The following is a 17857-nucleotide window of genomic DNA, read 5'->3' as shown; positions in this document are numbered from 1 at the left end:
CACCTAGTTACCGTGTATATTGTATACAGCCAGTGTATGCCAAATACCTATCCCCCACGCAATAATAAAAGCTTAGGAACAACTGCCATGAATGCTGTGCTAAAAACAAACACTTCCAAACAGCCAGATGTCTGGATTACAAGATACTATCGTCATCATTGCGACGTGAATAAACACAACGTATGCACGAAGTAGACAGGCTTGACATATTCCGGGCACAGGCGATTACTGCCGAGCTAATATTAGTCAAAGAAAACCGTGGATTCCGAAGGAGTCCATTCAGCACGGACCTGCTCGCCTTTTGCTGATGTAGCTTGGCCGGTTTCGATTAGAGATCACGGTCTAGGCTGGATAGCTATGCGGATCTGTGTGTACATGATATTCGGTATGGCAACCTTATATGGCAACGGGAGCCCGTTGGACGCAGGGAAATTGTTGTTTCAGACACGGCGAGAGCTCTAAATGAGAATTATGAATTTGTTTGTATCCCAAAGTGCCCACCATACCAAACCGTTCAATGTTGTTGCTTGAAAATGGTTGTGTCTCTCAGTTTTATCAGAAACAGTATTGTTAGTCAGTTTTATCATTAGCGGATACTATCTTCTGAATGGGGACATGTTTCATTTTTACTTGCCGTTTCAATGACTGAAAGGTCCACCATTAGGAGAGAGAGGGTATCGAGGCGTGTACATCGCCTGGCTTGTCTACAGCTGTAGGATTCTATCACACTATCCCTGGCTCAGTGTTATTGACACAGAAACACAGGTTCACGCTTAAAGTAGAGGCAGGCACACGCGGTTATGGTACTGTTATGTAGAATGTACACGTTCTTTGTCGGCTGAAACACAGGACTAGACTAAGTATCGACAGCAGATAGAGAAGATCACTGATATCAGGCATGCATGCCATCGGTGCAGATATTGCCTTGTTTGGCTGGACGCCGGAACTCTCAAGAAACGGCTTTTTCATATTTGTTCAATACACTGACAAATCTATATTGGTAACTGTCACATTATATATTATGTACATATTGCTGTCGCTTTAAATACCTGTCACCATGCCTGACCTGCCGACGGTCAGTCAGTATAACCCAGCCCACAGTGTTCCATAGTGCCCCGTACTGCCAGTCGCACAACTATAACTGGCTTCATTGGCAGTCACCACAACCCAGCCCACAACAACACGAAGGCCTCCACCACCCAGCACACCATCAGCCCCACCCTGTATCCGACTACACCCTGGCCTACATCTACGACGTCCTATTCCACCACCAACCCCACCACACTGCACCCATCCTACCATCCACCCACCTACCCCCCAACCACCCCCTGCACCACATCCATCACCCATCCTACCATCCACCCGGCATAACCTCCACACGCTACCCCCGCCAAACACCACCCCCACTCCCTTTCCCCACACGCAGGCCCACATCTACCTCTATCCCACCATCCACCCGGCATACACCCCCACCTGGTATCCCCGCTGCACACTAATCCCACTCCCCACACGCAGGTCCACATACACCCCCATCCCACATACTCACGCCCTATCCCCACCCAAGCACACCCCACCCACATGTTGCTGGAGTTGATCTGAACACTTAGATTAATAACCAGGGTGTGTATATACCCGCTACTGCATGTTCATATATCTGGTTGATAATGGTGTCAAGTGAAACCCGGTTATTTGCGGTTGGGTGAATACACTGCTTACTGTCCGAGATTTCGCTTTTTAACTTCTTCCAAACTACTAAGTTTGCCTTTTATAACTGTCATTTACAGACATAAGTGTATTTTCAAATTTAACAAAAATGCATCAACGCTGATTCTTTCTGAATTACTACCACAATCTGTTGTACAGATAATATAATGTACTTGAAGGGATTAATGATCCAGATACATCTGACTTGCCTTAGCATTATATCCACGAAGCCTGTATGCCATGTTTTACAGGTTCGTTGAGGTACACACAAAGCATCAGATGGCAAGAAACGCTAATTACAACTGACAAATTGATGTAAACAAATGCTGGTTACAGGTGACAGACCTCTGTCAAGCAACGCTGATTACAGGTGACACACCTATGTCAAAGAAAGTTGATTACAGGTGACACACAACAAAGATAGTTACAGGTGACACACTGGTGGCGAGCGATCCTGATAATAGGTGACTCAGTATTGTCAAGTAACGCTGATTACATGTGACACAGTTATGTCAAGCAACGCTGATTACAGGTAATTGCACGATATGAAAAGGCTTAAAGTTGTGTGAGATAACACTGCATTATAACTGCAACTTACAGTAAAAGATAAAATGTAATGTGTGTGGGTTTTTTCGGATAAATCTATATTTCCAAATGCAGCAAAAATCTAACAACGCTGATTCTTTGTGAATTTCGTATTAATACCGCAATGCATGCTACAAATACATATACATAAACGGTATGAAAGAAATGTTCGTGTCAGGTTTATATCTAAATTGGAAAGGTCAACAGATGATGATTTATGTCTTTGTATTTATTTGCATAGAAAACGTACCTGCAGGGTTTAATTTCCAGTTACATTTGACTAGTATTCGTATTAAATCCACGAAGTCTGCTGAAACAACTGTGTAATGTCGTACAGATTCGTGGAGGTACACCTACCGCATCAATTGGGAAAGTTGTGGGAACAAATACTGCGTGGTATACACATGCTACTCAAAACAAGTTCACGAACAAATCATTTTATCATATCACTATATTTAATCTCCAACGGTTGGTGGTCAATGTAATACAACCATGCGAATTTGTGTTCTTCAACTTGTTTTGAGTAGAATCAATAGGAAGTACCTCACGGTTGCCTGTGACAACCACTGTAACGTTGATGTATCCTATGGGCAGGAATCACAAAACAAACTGAGATTAACAATCTGATGGTTAGCTCTTTTATTGCCCGCTCCGTAAATTGCATACACTTTATCAGTGAGTGAAACAAGTGTCCTCCCTTCCTACCGCGTCTCAGACGGCACGACGCAGACCGTGAAACAGTTCGGTGATTAAAGCTCATGGCCAACGCAGACCTGTCAGAATCGTTGTCCTCACTAGCAAGTATCACCGATCAAAGTTTCAATAGGAAATGTACAATTGGCTTACTGTTTACATAATAACCAAACAATAATTGTCATGATATTTTGACAAGCCAGTAAAGAAAACGATTCATGTTTATACCCTTACTTAATCATACGAAACAATACAACAGTTTAAAAAACGAGTTGATTGTGATTTATTGCGCTTTTGTAAGGAATAAATTACAATATACAGTTTGTTTTGAGGAATGGAAAGTCACTTTTGGTAGTGCCCATATTGGAACCGGTGTATGTACAATATTGAGCGACGGCAATTTCCAACAGCCGGAGAATAGTCCTAATCAGGATAGTATGAGGATTATCGAAATTATAGTCCGGAAGACACATTTAGAAGCACTTCCTGTGCACAATGGATGGGCCGGACTCATCGTACTCCTGCTTGCTGATCCACATCTGCTGGAAGGTGGACAGAGAGGCAAGGATGGAGCCACCGATCCAGACGGAGTATTTCCTTTCTGGGGGAGCGATGATCTTGATCTTCATTGTGCTTGGGGCAAGGGCTGTGATCTCCTTCTGCATTCTGTCGGCGATACCAGGGAACATGGTGGTACCTCCAGAGAGAACAGTGTTTGCGTACAGGTCTTTACGGATATCAACATCGCACTTCATGATGGAGTTGAATGTGGTTTCATGGATACCAGCAGATTCCATACCCAAGAAGGATGGCTGGAAGAGAGACTCTGGACAACGGAACCTCTCGTTTCCGATGGTGATGACCTGACCGTCGGGCAACTCGTAGCTCTTCTCCAGGGAGGAGGAAGAAGCAGCAGTAGCCATTTCCTGCTCAAAGTCAAGGGCGATGTAGCACAACTTCTCCTTGATGTCCCTGACGATTTCTCTCTCAGCGGTGGTGGTGAAGGAGTAACCACGCTCAGTGAGGATCTTCATGAGGTAATCAGTCAGGTCACGACCAGCAAGATCCAACCTCATGATGGCGTGGGGAAGAGCGTAACCTTCATAGATGGGTACAGTGTGGGTGACACCATCACCAGAGTCCAAAACAATACCCGTGGTACGACCAGAGGCGTACAGAGACAGAACAGCCTGGATGGCCACATACATAGCTGGGGAGTTGAAGGTCTCGAACATGATCTGGGTCATCTTTTCACGGTTGGCCTTGGGGTTGAGGGGAGCCTCTGTCAGGAGGACTGGGTGCTCCTCAGGTGCAACACGGAGCTCGTTGTAGAAGGTGTGATGCCAGATCTTCTCCATGTCGTCCCAGTTGGTGACGATACCGTGTTCGATGGGGTACTTGAGTGTGAGGATACCTCTCTTGGACTGAGCCTCATCTCCAACATAGCTGTCTTTCTGACCCATACCGACCATCACGCCCTGAAACACAAAATCAGTTACGTCATTATGCATGACATTATTTTTTTATACTGGCAATAGACATGGCAGAAATGTACAATTCTTTATTTAAATCGCATAGTACAGTTTTCGCTAAAATGAAATCAGAATGAAAGGTTTCCGTAATATCTTAATGTAATGTCATCCCGTTTGTCATCCGATTTTGGAGGTACTACTAGGGCGAAAACTTATTATTTCTCATGAAGAAATATATCGCTTATCTGATGTGCGTGTAGACGGGTAGGGGATGGATAGTGGTGGGCAAGATATCAGTGTCAGCATGACAACATTAACACGTGATAGTAGATTGCCATAAATCGAGTGGTAGACGATCAACACGATTACATTACATTCATTATGTATTCAAAGTCTTACATTTTTGTTTTATACTAGTCCTAATAAAACAACAAAGAAAGCACATTTCCACAGCCTAGCCCTGGTAGTAAAACTGGTCATTGTGTGACAACGACAGCATGGACCATGTAGTATTATTTTGCTTTCAGTGATAAGTATGTATACTATTTCAGTGAATAAATTAATTGGTGATATTTTTATGTACGTTTGTAAATATATTCATAGACTGGCGGCTAGCATAAACAAACTCACAAAACAACTAAATCTCTTTACATAGTGATTAATACTCGCAATTTAATTCAGTAAGAATCAATATTAATGTGGAAATGATTCCAACTATTTGTCAAGTGCATCAGTTGTCTCTATCAGATAGTGGCATATCATCACTGGAAACAAAGGCAAGCTTCACTCTCTCATTCCCCTAACGCTTGGCGTTTCCTTGTACATTTAAGGCATTATCTTGCGTTCCTGTTCCTCATTTGACGGTCGCTAATTCAACCAAGAGAGACGCCACACGTGAGTAATCTGACACCCCTCCCCCTCCTGCTCCCCCTCCCCCACCCTCATACATATGGTAGCACCATCACAGCAGCGTGGAATTCCGCCGCCGCCGCCGTCGTCACCTTACTGGGCTGGCAGTTCCAAGAGTGCACAGTCAGGATTCCCATCCCGCCAGTCAGCAATAACTAGCTTGGGGCAACTGCCAGATAAACCTAACACACTCTCAGCAGAAAACCGCTAACTCGGTCTCAAAATATCTCCTAGCATATCTTCAGAGAGAAAGTTAAGAGAAAATCTAAAAATAGCATCGTCATCTTTTAGCAGTGTTTCAGAAGTAGATAGTCCTAAAATGTGTCTTTTGATGGTTAAGTCATGCAAATGGATTGCTGATGAAGTCAGCTATCAATGCTACATTATTTAGCATGTAGGTATTCCCCATGTCACCGGTATTCCATTCGAACCATATAAGTCTAGGTTTGAATCACTGCATCTTGCTCAGGACTGAATGTTCCCGGATACGTAACATTTGAACTTTACACTTCCACAACATTTACCAATCATAAAACAATAACAGTAAATCATGTGTGTCTTTGTTACCATAACGACATAGCACGTGTTGGGTTACAGTATGTAGACTTTATCACTCGGATCGTACGCCATGTTATCGGATTAACATCCAGGCGTCCACATCAGTTGATAGTCTTTGACCCAAAAACTTGAGAAAGTGAAACAAGGTCTTCCTCGTGACATGTGCAACATAACAAAGAAAACGTCCATACCTGATGTCTTGGGCGTCCAACAATTGAGGGAAAGACAGCTCTGGGAGCATCGTCTCCGGCGAAACCGGCTTTGCACATGCCGGAGCCGTTGTCACAGACCAATGCAGCAACATCATCATCCATGGCTGTTGTTGTTTGTGTAAGCTAACGAAACTATATAGAGGAGAGAGATCTGTATGTGAGCTGCTTGCCGAGCGCTGACGGTGTGGCTGAAACAGGCCTCTGTCTCTTATAATATGCTCCTCGTCAGGGCTTATCGTGCGCACCTATTAGCAGGAGGCCAAATAAGGCATTGCCATATGTCCTAGTGCGTCTGGGAATCCCGTCGGTGGTTTCCTAGAATCAAAGAGGGGTCCGTGGCCAAACTGAGAGTGTTGACCGTACGGGGAAGTTGCTAGCTGGGAGGGGGAGATTCACTAGCGCTGTTTTACAACTATACGGTAGAGGAAGTTCAAACCACGTGGCAGCGCCATTATGTAACAAAGAGGAACTCCAGCGAAGTTTTATTTTCGACAGACATGTGCTGTGGAAAGTGTGTCTGATGAACATGTTTTCAAATACTCCATGTTGCTAAAATGGGAGGCGGTGTCTGTTCCATGTGATATAGAAGTATGATACACTCAACACGTGATTCTGGAGTCTTTTATGGATTTGGAATGTTTACAAACAATTAACCACATCACCGTAATGTTTTGTAAAACTTACAAACTTGCATCATATTGTTAATTAGCATTGATAATTAATTGTGCATGTGAATACATGTATGTACCTACAAGTCACGAGTTAATCTCAATGCTCTGATTTCAACACGTGGGATAACAAAGTGTGCACATACTTGAAAATTTGATAAAATGCATAGAAAAACAAAAACACAAAAAGGAGAGAATATTTATTCCGGCTTCAAAATTATAAAGAGATGTACGTTTTATCAAGAGAAAATGCCACAGCATGCATCAAACAGACAAATAAAAGTGATTAGTGGATCTGTCTGACTGTTGAAATTAGCACTATTTATTGGTATTCAACAGTTGAAACTACTGATGACATTTATTGGTTTATTTACTTAGTGTTGTGTAAGGGAGTATATTCAACAATTGAAACTAGTGATGACATTTATTGGTTTTTTACTTAGTGTTGTGTAAGGGAGTATATTCAACACACCCATAAGTGTAAACAGAGGTCGTATATGTGAAAACGCGACACTGAACTATGTAAGTATATCATATATAATATACATTTCACTATTGTGTCAGTGAAAGCATACTCCATCGCAATAATGATACTAGTTAAGTTACGTTTTGAACGTAAAGCCTGACTAGAGAGCATCAATTCAGGAGACCTATCTGACATCTGGACATCAGCTGATGCTGAACGAAAGAATTACATGTATGGTTGATTTCTTTCAATACTGAATGATATGGTTCAGGCCTTTCAATACATCACAGTACTGAATGATTTGATTTAGGCCTCTCGGCACATCACAGTACTGAGTTATTTCGATGAGACTTATGCAGGGAATGCTGCTGGAGAAAAGGGACAATTTCTGGCTTTGCTTTCAAACTCAACTTTTGTGTGTGTAAGGACAGAGAGAACAGTTCCTCCCAATGCATTCATTTTCAGATCACCTCTTATAATTGCCTTCACGTCGGTGCTAACCACACCCTCCCAGGATCACATCCGATCATTTCCGAATGGCTTCCTATGTCGTGACAGTTATGAAACTACCCATGCTATATCAGTGCTGATGTAATCTAAGTGCCATGTGTCTATCAGTCCCCACGGAAGCACGTTGTACGCCCTCCCAGCTGATGCAGCAATGCAGGCTACACCAGATCCTCCATCGGTCCATGTGTAAACACACACAATCTTGGTAATGCTTGTACCACGGTAAATGCAGTTTGCAACATTTCCCTGTGTTGATAAAGTTAATAGGAGCCAGCAGGTGCGCATGCACATCCCACAAATGTATGTTTAATACAGAACCATGTACGACATTGGGAGTTACAAACTACTTAGAAATCATTTTGATGTCGTTAACTTGTGTGTTTTGGAGGCAAAGTGTTTCCATCATGAACATAGCTCGTGACAAAGCTTGTTCATTATTCCTGTTCTTCCATCTGTTGTCTGTAGAGTCCCCATTGATGGTATATTCATCACGGTAGTTCTCTACAATATTAGCACTTGTGTCTCACTAATACGAACGTGATCACTTCACATTTTATTGAGGAGGTTTATAACACGGTAATAACAGATAACACATCTTAAGGCATATAATAACTGTATAACGGGGGGACGACTATATGGGACATATACCAACACGTCGTATATGCATGACCTTTAGTACGGTGTGCTCTGTTCTTGTACAGCGAACAACGAACAACAATGTCTTGTCAATGTTCTTTTCTTTCGAACAACTATGTGATGCATGTAGTTACAACTATCTGTTAACTGATGGTAATGAGTTGTATGTACCACGTCTACAGAACACGACACGCATGTCATGTTTAACACGCCAGGGATAAGGCAGGTCAAGATATGTATGTAGAATCATTTCATGTGTATGTTTAACACGACTAGGATGCAACATGTCAAGATATGTCATTCTAGGTGTGAAAACGGCAGTGAAGTTTACACACCTCATGTCATGTTGAAAACTTGACATTTAACGCGTTCATTTTTTATCAAATCATACGTGGAACAACTGACACTATTTTATTGGTGATGTATCTAAACGTCATTTACATAGGGACTGTGTGTGTGTGTGTCAGTGTGTGTCTGTCCGTGCGTTTGTCGGTGGGTGTTTATCAGTGTGTATCTGTGTGTGTGTCCGTGCGTGTGTCTTCTGGAGTGTGTCAGTGTGTATATGTGTCCGTGCGTGTGTCTGTGGGTGTGGGAATGCGTCAGTGTGTGTTCGGTTGTCTGCGGTTGTGGGTGTGTATCAGTGTGTGTCCATGTGTCTGAGATCTGTGGGTGTCTGTGGGTTTGGATGCGTGTCTGTGTGTATGTGTGTGTCCGTGCCTGTTTCTGTGGATGTGGGTGTGTGTGTGTGTGTCTGTGGTGTGGGTGTGTTTCTAAACGCCCATTACATGTAAGATGTAATCAATAACTTATCTCTATGCCAAACAGACAGAGAATGGAGTGTTGCTTCGGAGAAGAAATTCCATGAATATGTGGGACATGAGCTATCTATAGCATGTGTAAAACTAGCGTATTCCAAATAGTGTTGAACTGCTATTTGTTTCTGTCTCAGTAACGCCTTATCGTTCAAACTGTATACGCTCTGTGTGGCTGATATACATGTTGATGATATAGAATATCTGTATCTGCCATTAAGGGAAATGTGTATGCAGCAGGTATGACAGAATATCGCAGGTTATAGGCCACTGCTTTCCATTGCTGATATTGTACATTTCCACAGGTGAGCATGTTCTTCATTGACCATCTTCATTATTGTAAATACGGGCCATTTCCAGAAACGCATTGTGTACTTATATACTTATGTACTTATATATCTATGAATTTGAGAACTGCCAATACGGTTGTGATTGATCTCCATCTATCGACTTATCACTGCCAACAGAGTTAGAGGACATTATGTATTGGGGTGAGGGGGTTATAAGGCAGTTACAGTTGAAGAAGCTTTAGCGGCATGTGGAACAACGTTATAGTGAATGTAACACAACAATCGTCGTGAGCATGCCGAGTGAACCTCCCCGGTATAACGAGTTATTGCTAATCAGCAGACCCTGTATCAGACAGTCCGTGGGAAACAAGCCTTATCCCTCCACAAAATGAAGCTTGCATCAAACCCCTCTCTATACCGCTGTAGTTGCAGTGGAAAGTTTTCATTATTCATTTATTGATATGTGGACGGGATTCCCGTAGTTAGCGCTGGGATCTGCCATACCGCTGTACAGTAGACAGAGTGATAGAGAAGGCAGTTCAAATATGGTAAGCAAATCTGCGGCTCTGAAGGCGTGGAGGGGGCCTGGCTGGCTGACTGGCTGGAAGAACCCTCCACACCATACGCTGGACAGGGTACCAGACACTTATCAGATTCTGTTTAGATATGTTCCAGGAAACCCATTACATACATGGGTACATTGAGGTAGTAATTATCAGACAAGCACTTGTAACACGTCCTTTGTAACTGAATGTTTGTATCCTTGCAAACTTAACACTGTACAACTTAGGCACAAAAAGAACGACATTAAAATATGACCAGATTATAAGTAATGAAGTATCGTACTTTTGATTAATTAAAGGGCATTCATTGGCCATTTATTGTGAATATCGATTTGGTTCTGGTGATCATGGCTTTGTAGTTAACGCAAGCTAATAGAAGGCTTGTTATTTCAATGATTGCCGGAGACATATCGCTAGCACGGATCTCACAGTGTAATCACTTCTCACAGTGCAATGGCAGCCGTAGTAAGTATGGCTGCAGTGTACACTTCTCCGACTCATCGACACATATGGTGATGTGGCAGCCTATCACACTTGTAGCAAGCAACCAGTACTACTAACAGTAACGAGGAATTTTATACACCTTTCAAGCCATTGAACCTCAAGGGGAATGTTTACACCATAGCAACACTCCATCCATCATCCTCACAGGCGGAGCTTCAAACACGAACTGCGCTCTTTTCAGTTTTTCCTTCCTTTTTCTTGAAACTTTTATTCTTCTTTATCAGTAAGGGCTTGTTCAGAAATTAGATGTTAAATACCATCGTCTTGAATATTATTTTTTGTTGTTTTTGTTTGTTTTTTGTTTGTTTGTTTACGATCATGATCCTTATTTTTTAGTTTTGATGAATTTCTATACATTTATGTGCGAGAATAGTTGTAGAGTCGTGCGGTATGTACGGCATGCGTATAGATTAATTCCAGCCTCTATTCAGAACTTGAAATGAACAGTATACGTGATAGCATCGTGATAGCATCGTGATACCATCGTGATACCATCGTGATACCATTGTGATAGCAGGTATACGGGTTTTATGAGTCTCGTTTCCGGAATATGTCTGGCATAAAACAAAACTCACTCATGATGCTGCAACGGAAAGTTGAAATTTGTACATATGACATTGAAACAAACTGCAATCAAGTATCTACTGACATGGTAGTGACAAGTCGATCCGAACCACAGATTCACAGCTCACCAACTGCCGTCGATGCATGGGTACTTGTTTTTCCATAGGGCGGGTTATGGATGCTATTTTCTCCCTCCCTCCACACTGCTTGAGCAGTGGTGTGCACCGGCCATACAGGGTCATTTGTGCAAGGCCTCGTGAATAAACAAATGTCTAGCTTCCAGCGATGCCTAAATTCATTGCGAGTACCGGACATCTGATAACAACAAACGTACGTCATTGCCTAATCGCTGCGAATGTTACGCATCGATCCTCGTTATATCGCCAGGATGGCGGTAGGACGCTGGAGGAAATCAATGTTGAATATGAAAGGACTGACAGACAGATAGTTCATTATATATCTCACATCATTGCAGTGATTAATACATATTCATAGTAAAACCCAAATATTTATGCAAAAATGAATTTAGTATGTAAATGTAATACTATACATTCAAACAACATAACAAGCCAGGGTTATATAAAAAAAAAAGATAACCATAATATATACACTACAAAAAGTATCAAAAATCTAAACAAGATTTAAGCGTATAGAAAATTATGCCTTTCAGTTAACATGTTAAAACAGTCTTTGGCTCTTAAATATGAAACAGCTTGAGTAGACAGTATAAAACTGACTTTCCAAGGATCAACAAAAATAATGGAAATTTTCTCCTGCTTCGAACATTTTCTCAATAATTCTTCTCTGTCGGTTTCATACAGTCGGTATCTCAGTAATATACTCGTCTTCCATATCATCAGTACAAATAGGATATATTCTCTCGATTAGGGGCGTGTTTCTGTAGAGTCCAGTCTCTACTTTGAGGGGATCATATAAAAAAGTTGTACCAGAGTAGCTAAATTAATTTCTCTTTCAAATGATCATGAAGTTACCAACACAAAGTGTGTATTTTTCAGAGACATTTACAGTAGATTAATTAATTTTCCTTATAAACTTTCATCAAATTTCCTCACACCTGGAAATCTAAATTAATTTTAGTCACTGACTGAACATATATTGTTTTTTTTTAAATTGAAAATGAGCCCAAGGCAGACCAGATATTTCGAGACTTGCTCCATTGAGTGCCAAGCTGGGCTCGGCTGGGCTCGGCTGGCCTCGGCTGTAGGGAAAGTAATGAGTTTCGCAATTGGGAGTAAACGTTCAATGACTTTCCATGGGAGAGAGAGACGGAGGTAGTTGGTCAGCACGCTGAAGCTCCAAGTGAATCAAACATCGCTGACATTTTATCACTACACATGCATTTATTTTTCATAATGTCTCCAAATGCAGATGCTAAACATGAACACAATATTAACACGAGTATATCCATCCACACTTTGGTGATTGACATGTTTATCAAGGACTTAAGATGAGCACATTAGGTTATATTCGGTTCCAACACATTTCGCCTCTATATCCCATCCCACCTACACCCCCATTACCTAAACAGACGAGCTTCTTGAAACCGATAGGCGAGCTATATCAGCCGTGCTATGGAACACCCCCGGTGATTAGGAGGACCAGGGATCTCAAGCCATACTTACTTCACACTGGTAGTATCTATCACCACTGGCTCAGAGGTACTTCCACCAATATATTATATTTGCCAAACACAACTGAAATACAAACATGACAGAATGTTCCCTCATGTAGAAATGTGTTTAAAGTGTTCCCACAATATACATGTTGGTGTACAGAGTACTTACGGTACTAATGTTACCTGTATAATATATTGGGCAATGCACGACTACAAAACGTGATGAGCGGGGAGGTTTTCCTTGGTAGATAGATGTTAGTGACCACCATTTGGTCTTCCGGTTCCGGGGCAGTTGAAGGGCGGGGGCGGGGTGGCTGGTGTATGGCATACTTCCTTTGGCTGCAGATACGAAACCAGACATGCTTTTTCAAATATGAAGTATTTTGTCACTGATGTTATTAGCAACATGTTTTCAGGAGAAACGGTAATAAAGTTATTGTGTTATGTGTCACATATGTACATTATTTTAAGAATTTATAGGATATGTATCCGATGAATATTCATTACATGAATACGTACGGTACTCCTTACGGTCCAACTCAAAACATTATCTGTGAGTGGAATACAGTAAACATCCCCGTTCACGGATGTGACAAGGGGCTTGTATGCAGCATGAACAGGGTGAACAACTGGTGGGTGAGTAGCCTTGAGATACGAAACGGTGGTGTTACGACGCAGGCAATATGGTTACATTTCTCCTATATTTATCACCCTAGATTTAGTTGTCGTTGTAATGACAGTGTTTCTTACCACAGGATGTTGGTGAATGATGCAAAACATGTACACACCCACAAAGTTGTGGAGGAGGTGGGGTAGACTAGCGTTAAAGCGTTTACTCGTCACACAAAAAGTCCGGGTTCGATACCCTATATGGGTATAATGTGTGAAACCAGTTTCTCGTGTCTCCGCCCGATATTGCTGAAATTTGGCTAAATACGCCTTAAAAAATAACTCATTCGCTCATCCACCCAGTCGTGTCCCTGGGATGCTGGCACCGGCTGAGTTGTTTCAGTTTTCATGACGCGTCCTCGGCTCGGCCAAAAGTGACGCATGGGCTTTTTTGATTATTTGTTTACATTTCTGGAAAAAACATATATGTGAGTCTGGGGATTTTAAGGACAGACTAAAGATCGCAGTTGATGATTCTGTGACTGAAACTAACGGTCATTATTGGCAGCAAAATGGACAAAAGTCAACTGTGTGCATGATTTAGTTCAAGTTTGACCATAAGGACAAGAGTTCCTCTTCATACCTTTGACCTTACATTCGGGCAAGTGTATATTGATCATTTGTTATTATTCGTCATTCTGAAGTTCGTGTTTTTGCATGTCACAATTATTAATGCTCATGGTGTCAGTCACCGGAGACTGTGTCCCCCACAGGTCAGCTTCCCAGATAATCAAAACATAAATACATTCCACCAATGTGCATTGTTTATTCTTGAAGCTGGTCGATTGCTTATGAATCTCAGGACATCATCATAAATCAACATTATCACCCATAATTTAATACATGATCAGTTCCTCAAAACGTGCAACATACAATATCACTGTTTCGTCATCAGTTTGCACATTTGAGCTAATGTAACATATTGCACTATATAACGTATTGTCCGTATAGACGATAGTCTTTCGTCACATCACAAAAGATATGTACACAGGAGTTGGCCGTGTGTGTCACCCGCACTAGTGTCATCACCACTGTCAGCTTGATGTCAAGTGACATCTCCATTGTCATCAAACTGTTTAAGATGCCACACATGACTGTCTTGGATTTGAGATTCCTGTTAGGAAATGGTTACTCGCATGCTCAGAAGCACTTCCGGTGCACAATGGATGGACCGGACTCATCGTACTCCTGCTTGCTGATCCACATCTGCTGGAAGGTGGACAGAGAGGCAAGGATGGAGCCACCGATCCAGACGGAGTATTTCCTCTCTGGGGGAGCGATGATCTTGATCTTCATTGTACTTGGGGCAAGGGCTGTGATTTCCTTCTGCATTCTGTCGGCGATACCAGGGAACATGGTGGAACCTCCTGAGAGAACAGTGTTGGCGTACAAGTCTTTACGGATATCAACATCGCACTTCATGATGGAGTTGTATGTTGTTTCGTGGATACCAGCAGATTCCATACCCAAGAAGGATGGCTGGAAGAGGGCCTCTGGACAACGGAACCTCTCGTTTCCGATGGTGATGACTTGGCCGTCGGGCAACTCGTAGCTCTTCTCCAGGGAGGAAGAAGAGGCAGCAGTAGCCATTTCCTGCTCAAAGTCAAGGGCGATATAGGACAATTTCTCCTTAATGTCCCTGACGATTTCTCTCTCAGCGGTGGTGGTGAAGGAGTAACCACGTTCAGTGAGAATCTTCATCATGTAATCTGTCAGGTCACGACCGGCAAGATCCAGCCTCATGATGGCGTGGGGAAGGGCGTAACCTTCATAGATGGGTACAGTGTGGGTGACACCATCACCAGAGTCCAAAACAATACCTGTTGTACGACCAGAAGCGTACAGAGACAGAACAGCCTGGATGGCCACATACATAGCTGGGGAGTTGAAGGTCTCGAACATGATCTGGGTCATCTTTTCACGGTTGGCCTTGGGGTTAAGGGGAGCCTCTGTCAGGAGGACAGGGTGCTCCTCAGGTGCAACACGGAGCTCGTTGTAGAAGGTGTGATGCCAGATCTTCTCCATGTCGTCCCAGTTGGTGACGATACCGTGTTCGATGGGGTACTTGAGTGTGAGGATACCTCTCTTGGACTGAGCCTCGTCACCGACGTAGCTGTCTTTCTGACCCATACCGACCATCACGCCCTGAAACACAAAATCAAGTACGTCATTATGCATGATATTATTTTTTCATACTGGCAACAGACATGGCAGAAATGTACAATTCTTTATTTAAATCGCATAGTACAGTTTTCGTTCAAACTGAAATCAGATATCAAGGTTTCCGTAATATCTTAAAACAATGACACCTGACGGTTGTGTCCCCAGAAGTCTGTTCCGGATTAACGCGTTTGTTGATTAGCGAATCATTAGTGGTGGTGTCTCGTGTATACTAGTCATTCGCGCTTTCCAACAAGAACCCCCGAGTCGGAAGTGCGAGATTTCATTCTAGTATAGTATGTAAACGTCATTGTCTGGGATGGATATTCTTCTCCTACATAGATACACCAGTAATAATATGGACGTACTATCACGTCAAACGAGTATATAGGATAAATAAACATGATGGTATTCTGTCTCTCCTATTCCGGTTGAAACTTTGGATTGTAGTACACAGTTTCTACGTCGAAAGAGGACATGTATGTTACCTGATGTCTGGGACGGCCGACGATGGAGGGAAAGACAGCTCTGGGAGCATCGTCACCAGCGAAACCGGCTTTGCACATGCCGGAGCCGTTGTCAATAACTAATGCAGCAACATCATCATCCATGACTGTCGAGGTTTTGAGTACAGAGAAGTGAGATTTGAACTGTTGAATCTTGGAAAGCAGTGCTACTGTGACAACTGTCTCAGTTCGGTCTGCCTATATACTCACTCCGTTATCTCCCGTGCTATAAACCTCCGTATATGGTGGTGACACAGCCTGGAGTTAGCCGACTTTGTGGGACATGTCTATATATGGCCAATCTCGCAGTACCCGATAGGCAACGCGTAGTCACTGGGGGCACCCGAACCCTACCCATAATCAGTGGGTCCGCTACTGCGCAGGGCCGTCTGTCGCAAGGAGGTCGGTTAATTGCGGTCTAATTCAGATGTTTCCACATGGCTGCGGCGTACCGTGAACGATCGCATTACTAAACCCGAAAACGCGAATACAGATTGACACTCTTGGCCATATAGAGTATTATATTACTGTGTTGTGTAAAATATGACTTTGTACTTACCGGTGAGTCAGTTCAAAAACTGATCATTGTAGTTTTTATAAGGAAAAGGGCTTTGGTGTGAATGGTATGTGTGAGTTGATATTTCGGGTTATGTTGTAGATGTCGATTAGTAATTACCTGTCTGACAACATAAATAAAATAACAAACGATCTTGAAATATCTTCAATCGAAACATTGTGAAAGACAATATAAACATTAATAAAATCGCAGACAAAACGCCGTAGTGATTCAGCTCTCTCTCTCTCTCTCTCTCTCTCTCTCTCTCTCTCTCTCTCTCTCTCTTCTCTCTCTCTCTCTCTCTGTTCAATAGGCGCATCAAAATCGTCAAAACTAGAGGAGACCATTGTCAGCGGAGATCATTGTCAGAGAAGACCATTGTCAGAGGAGACCGCTGAGAGAGGAGACAACTGACATAAGAGACCACTGACAGAGGGGACCATTGGTAGAGGAGACCACTGAAAGAGGAGACCTCTGACATTGGAGATCATTGTCAGAGGTGATCATTGTCAGAGGAGACCACTGTCAGAGGAGACCAATGGAAGAGGGGGCCATTGTCAGAGGAGACCACTGGAAGAGGGGACCATTGTCAGAGGAGACCACTGACAGCTCTTCATCAGTTTATGGTTTAGACATTCCATAAAATATTGTATGACAAGAGTGATGATTTCAGCTTGCCCCTATGTCGAAAAGCCTTTCGTAAACACTTTTCTCAAAATGTGAGGTCAAATCGAGCATGTTTTGTCGACATTTCAGAGCGCTTCATGTGACCCATCTGGAGATAGTGTTTGTTTACAAAATTCAAGACCTTAGTACAATATTTTAAACAGGTAGAAATGAACAATATGTCACAAGCTGAAATCAGAATCACACTTCAAACCAGCTTGATAACGCCAAAGCTGATCACGCTAATTGTCACAGTTGGGACCGATGAGTGTGGGACAATGTCTGTCTGTCTGTCTGTCTGTCTGTGTGTCGAGCAGTGTCTACCCAACGTGATTGTGTGTGTTCTCAAACAAATTCCTCCATGCTTGATTAGCTGATGTTCTGATATCAAGAGTACAGTTCTAATGGTTCATCAGCAGTTATTGTCATATGCATCAACGGAGATCGATAGATCGATGTCCAAACCTTTCAAGCAAAAACGTCATGTGGATATGAAATTATCTAAAGGAATCCAAAAC

General features: G+C 42.6%; 1 protein-coding gene across 1 annotated transcript; it reads right to left on the bottom strand.

Annotated features, from left to right (window-relative positions):
* Window positions 1-2913: 2913 nt before the first annotated feature.
* On the bottom strand, window positions 2914-16286 carry LOC137292123 (uncharacterized). The gene is made up of 4 exons (XM_067823664.1): window positions 16100-16286; window positions 14598-15596; window positions 6113-6256; window positions 2914-4460 (listed from the first exon to the last, which is right to left on the bottom strand). Exons 1-4 carry the CDS (start codon window positions 16220-16222, stop codon window positions 3456-3458), a joined length of 2271 nt encoding a protein of 756 aa, XP_067679765.1. The 5' UTR covers window positions 16223-16286; the 3' UTR covers window positions 2914-3455.
* Between the last annotated feature and the right edge of the window lie 1571 nt (window positions 16287-17857).

This window comes from Haliotis asinina, chromosome 7 (assembly GCF_037392515.1).
Source record: "Haliotis asinina isolate JCU_RB_2024 chromosome 7, JCU_Hal_asi_v2, whole genome shotgun sequence".
NCBI classification, from domain to species: domain Eukaryota; kingdom Metazoa; phylum Mollusca; class Gastropoda; order Lepetellida; family Haliotidae; genus Haliotis; species Haliotis asinina.
Note: the sequence above shows the minus strand (reverse complement) of the source record. Positions and strands in the feature narration are given on the sequence as shown.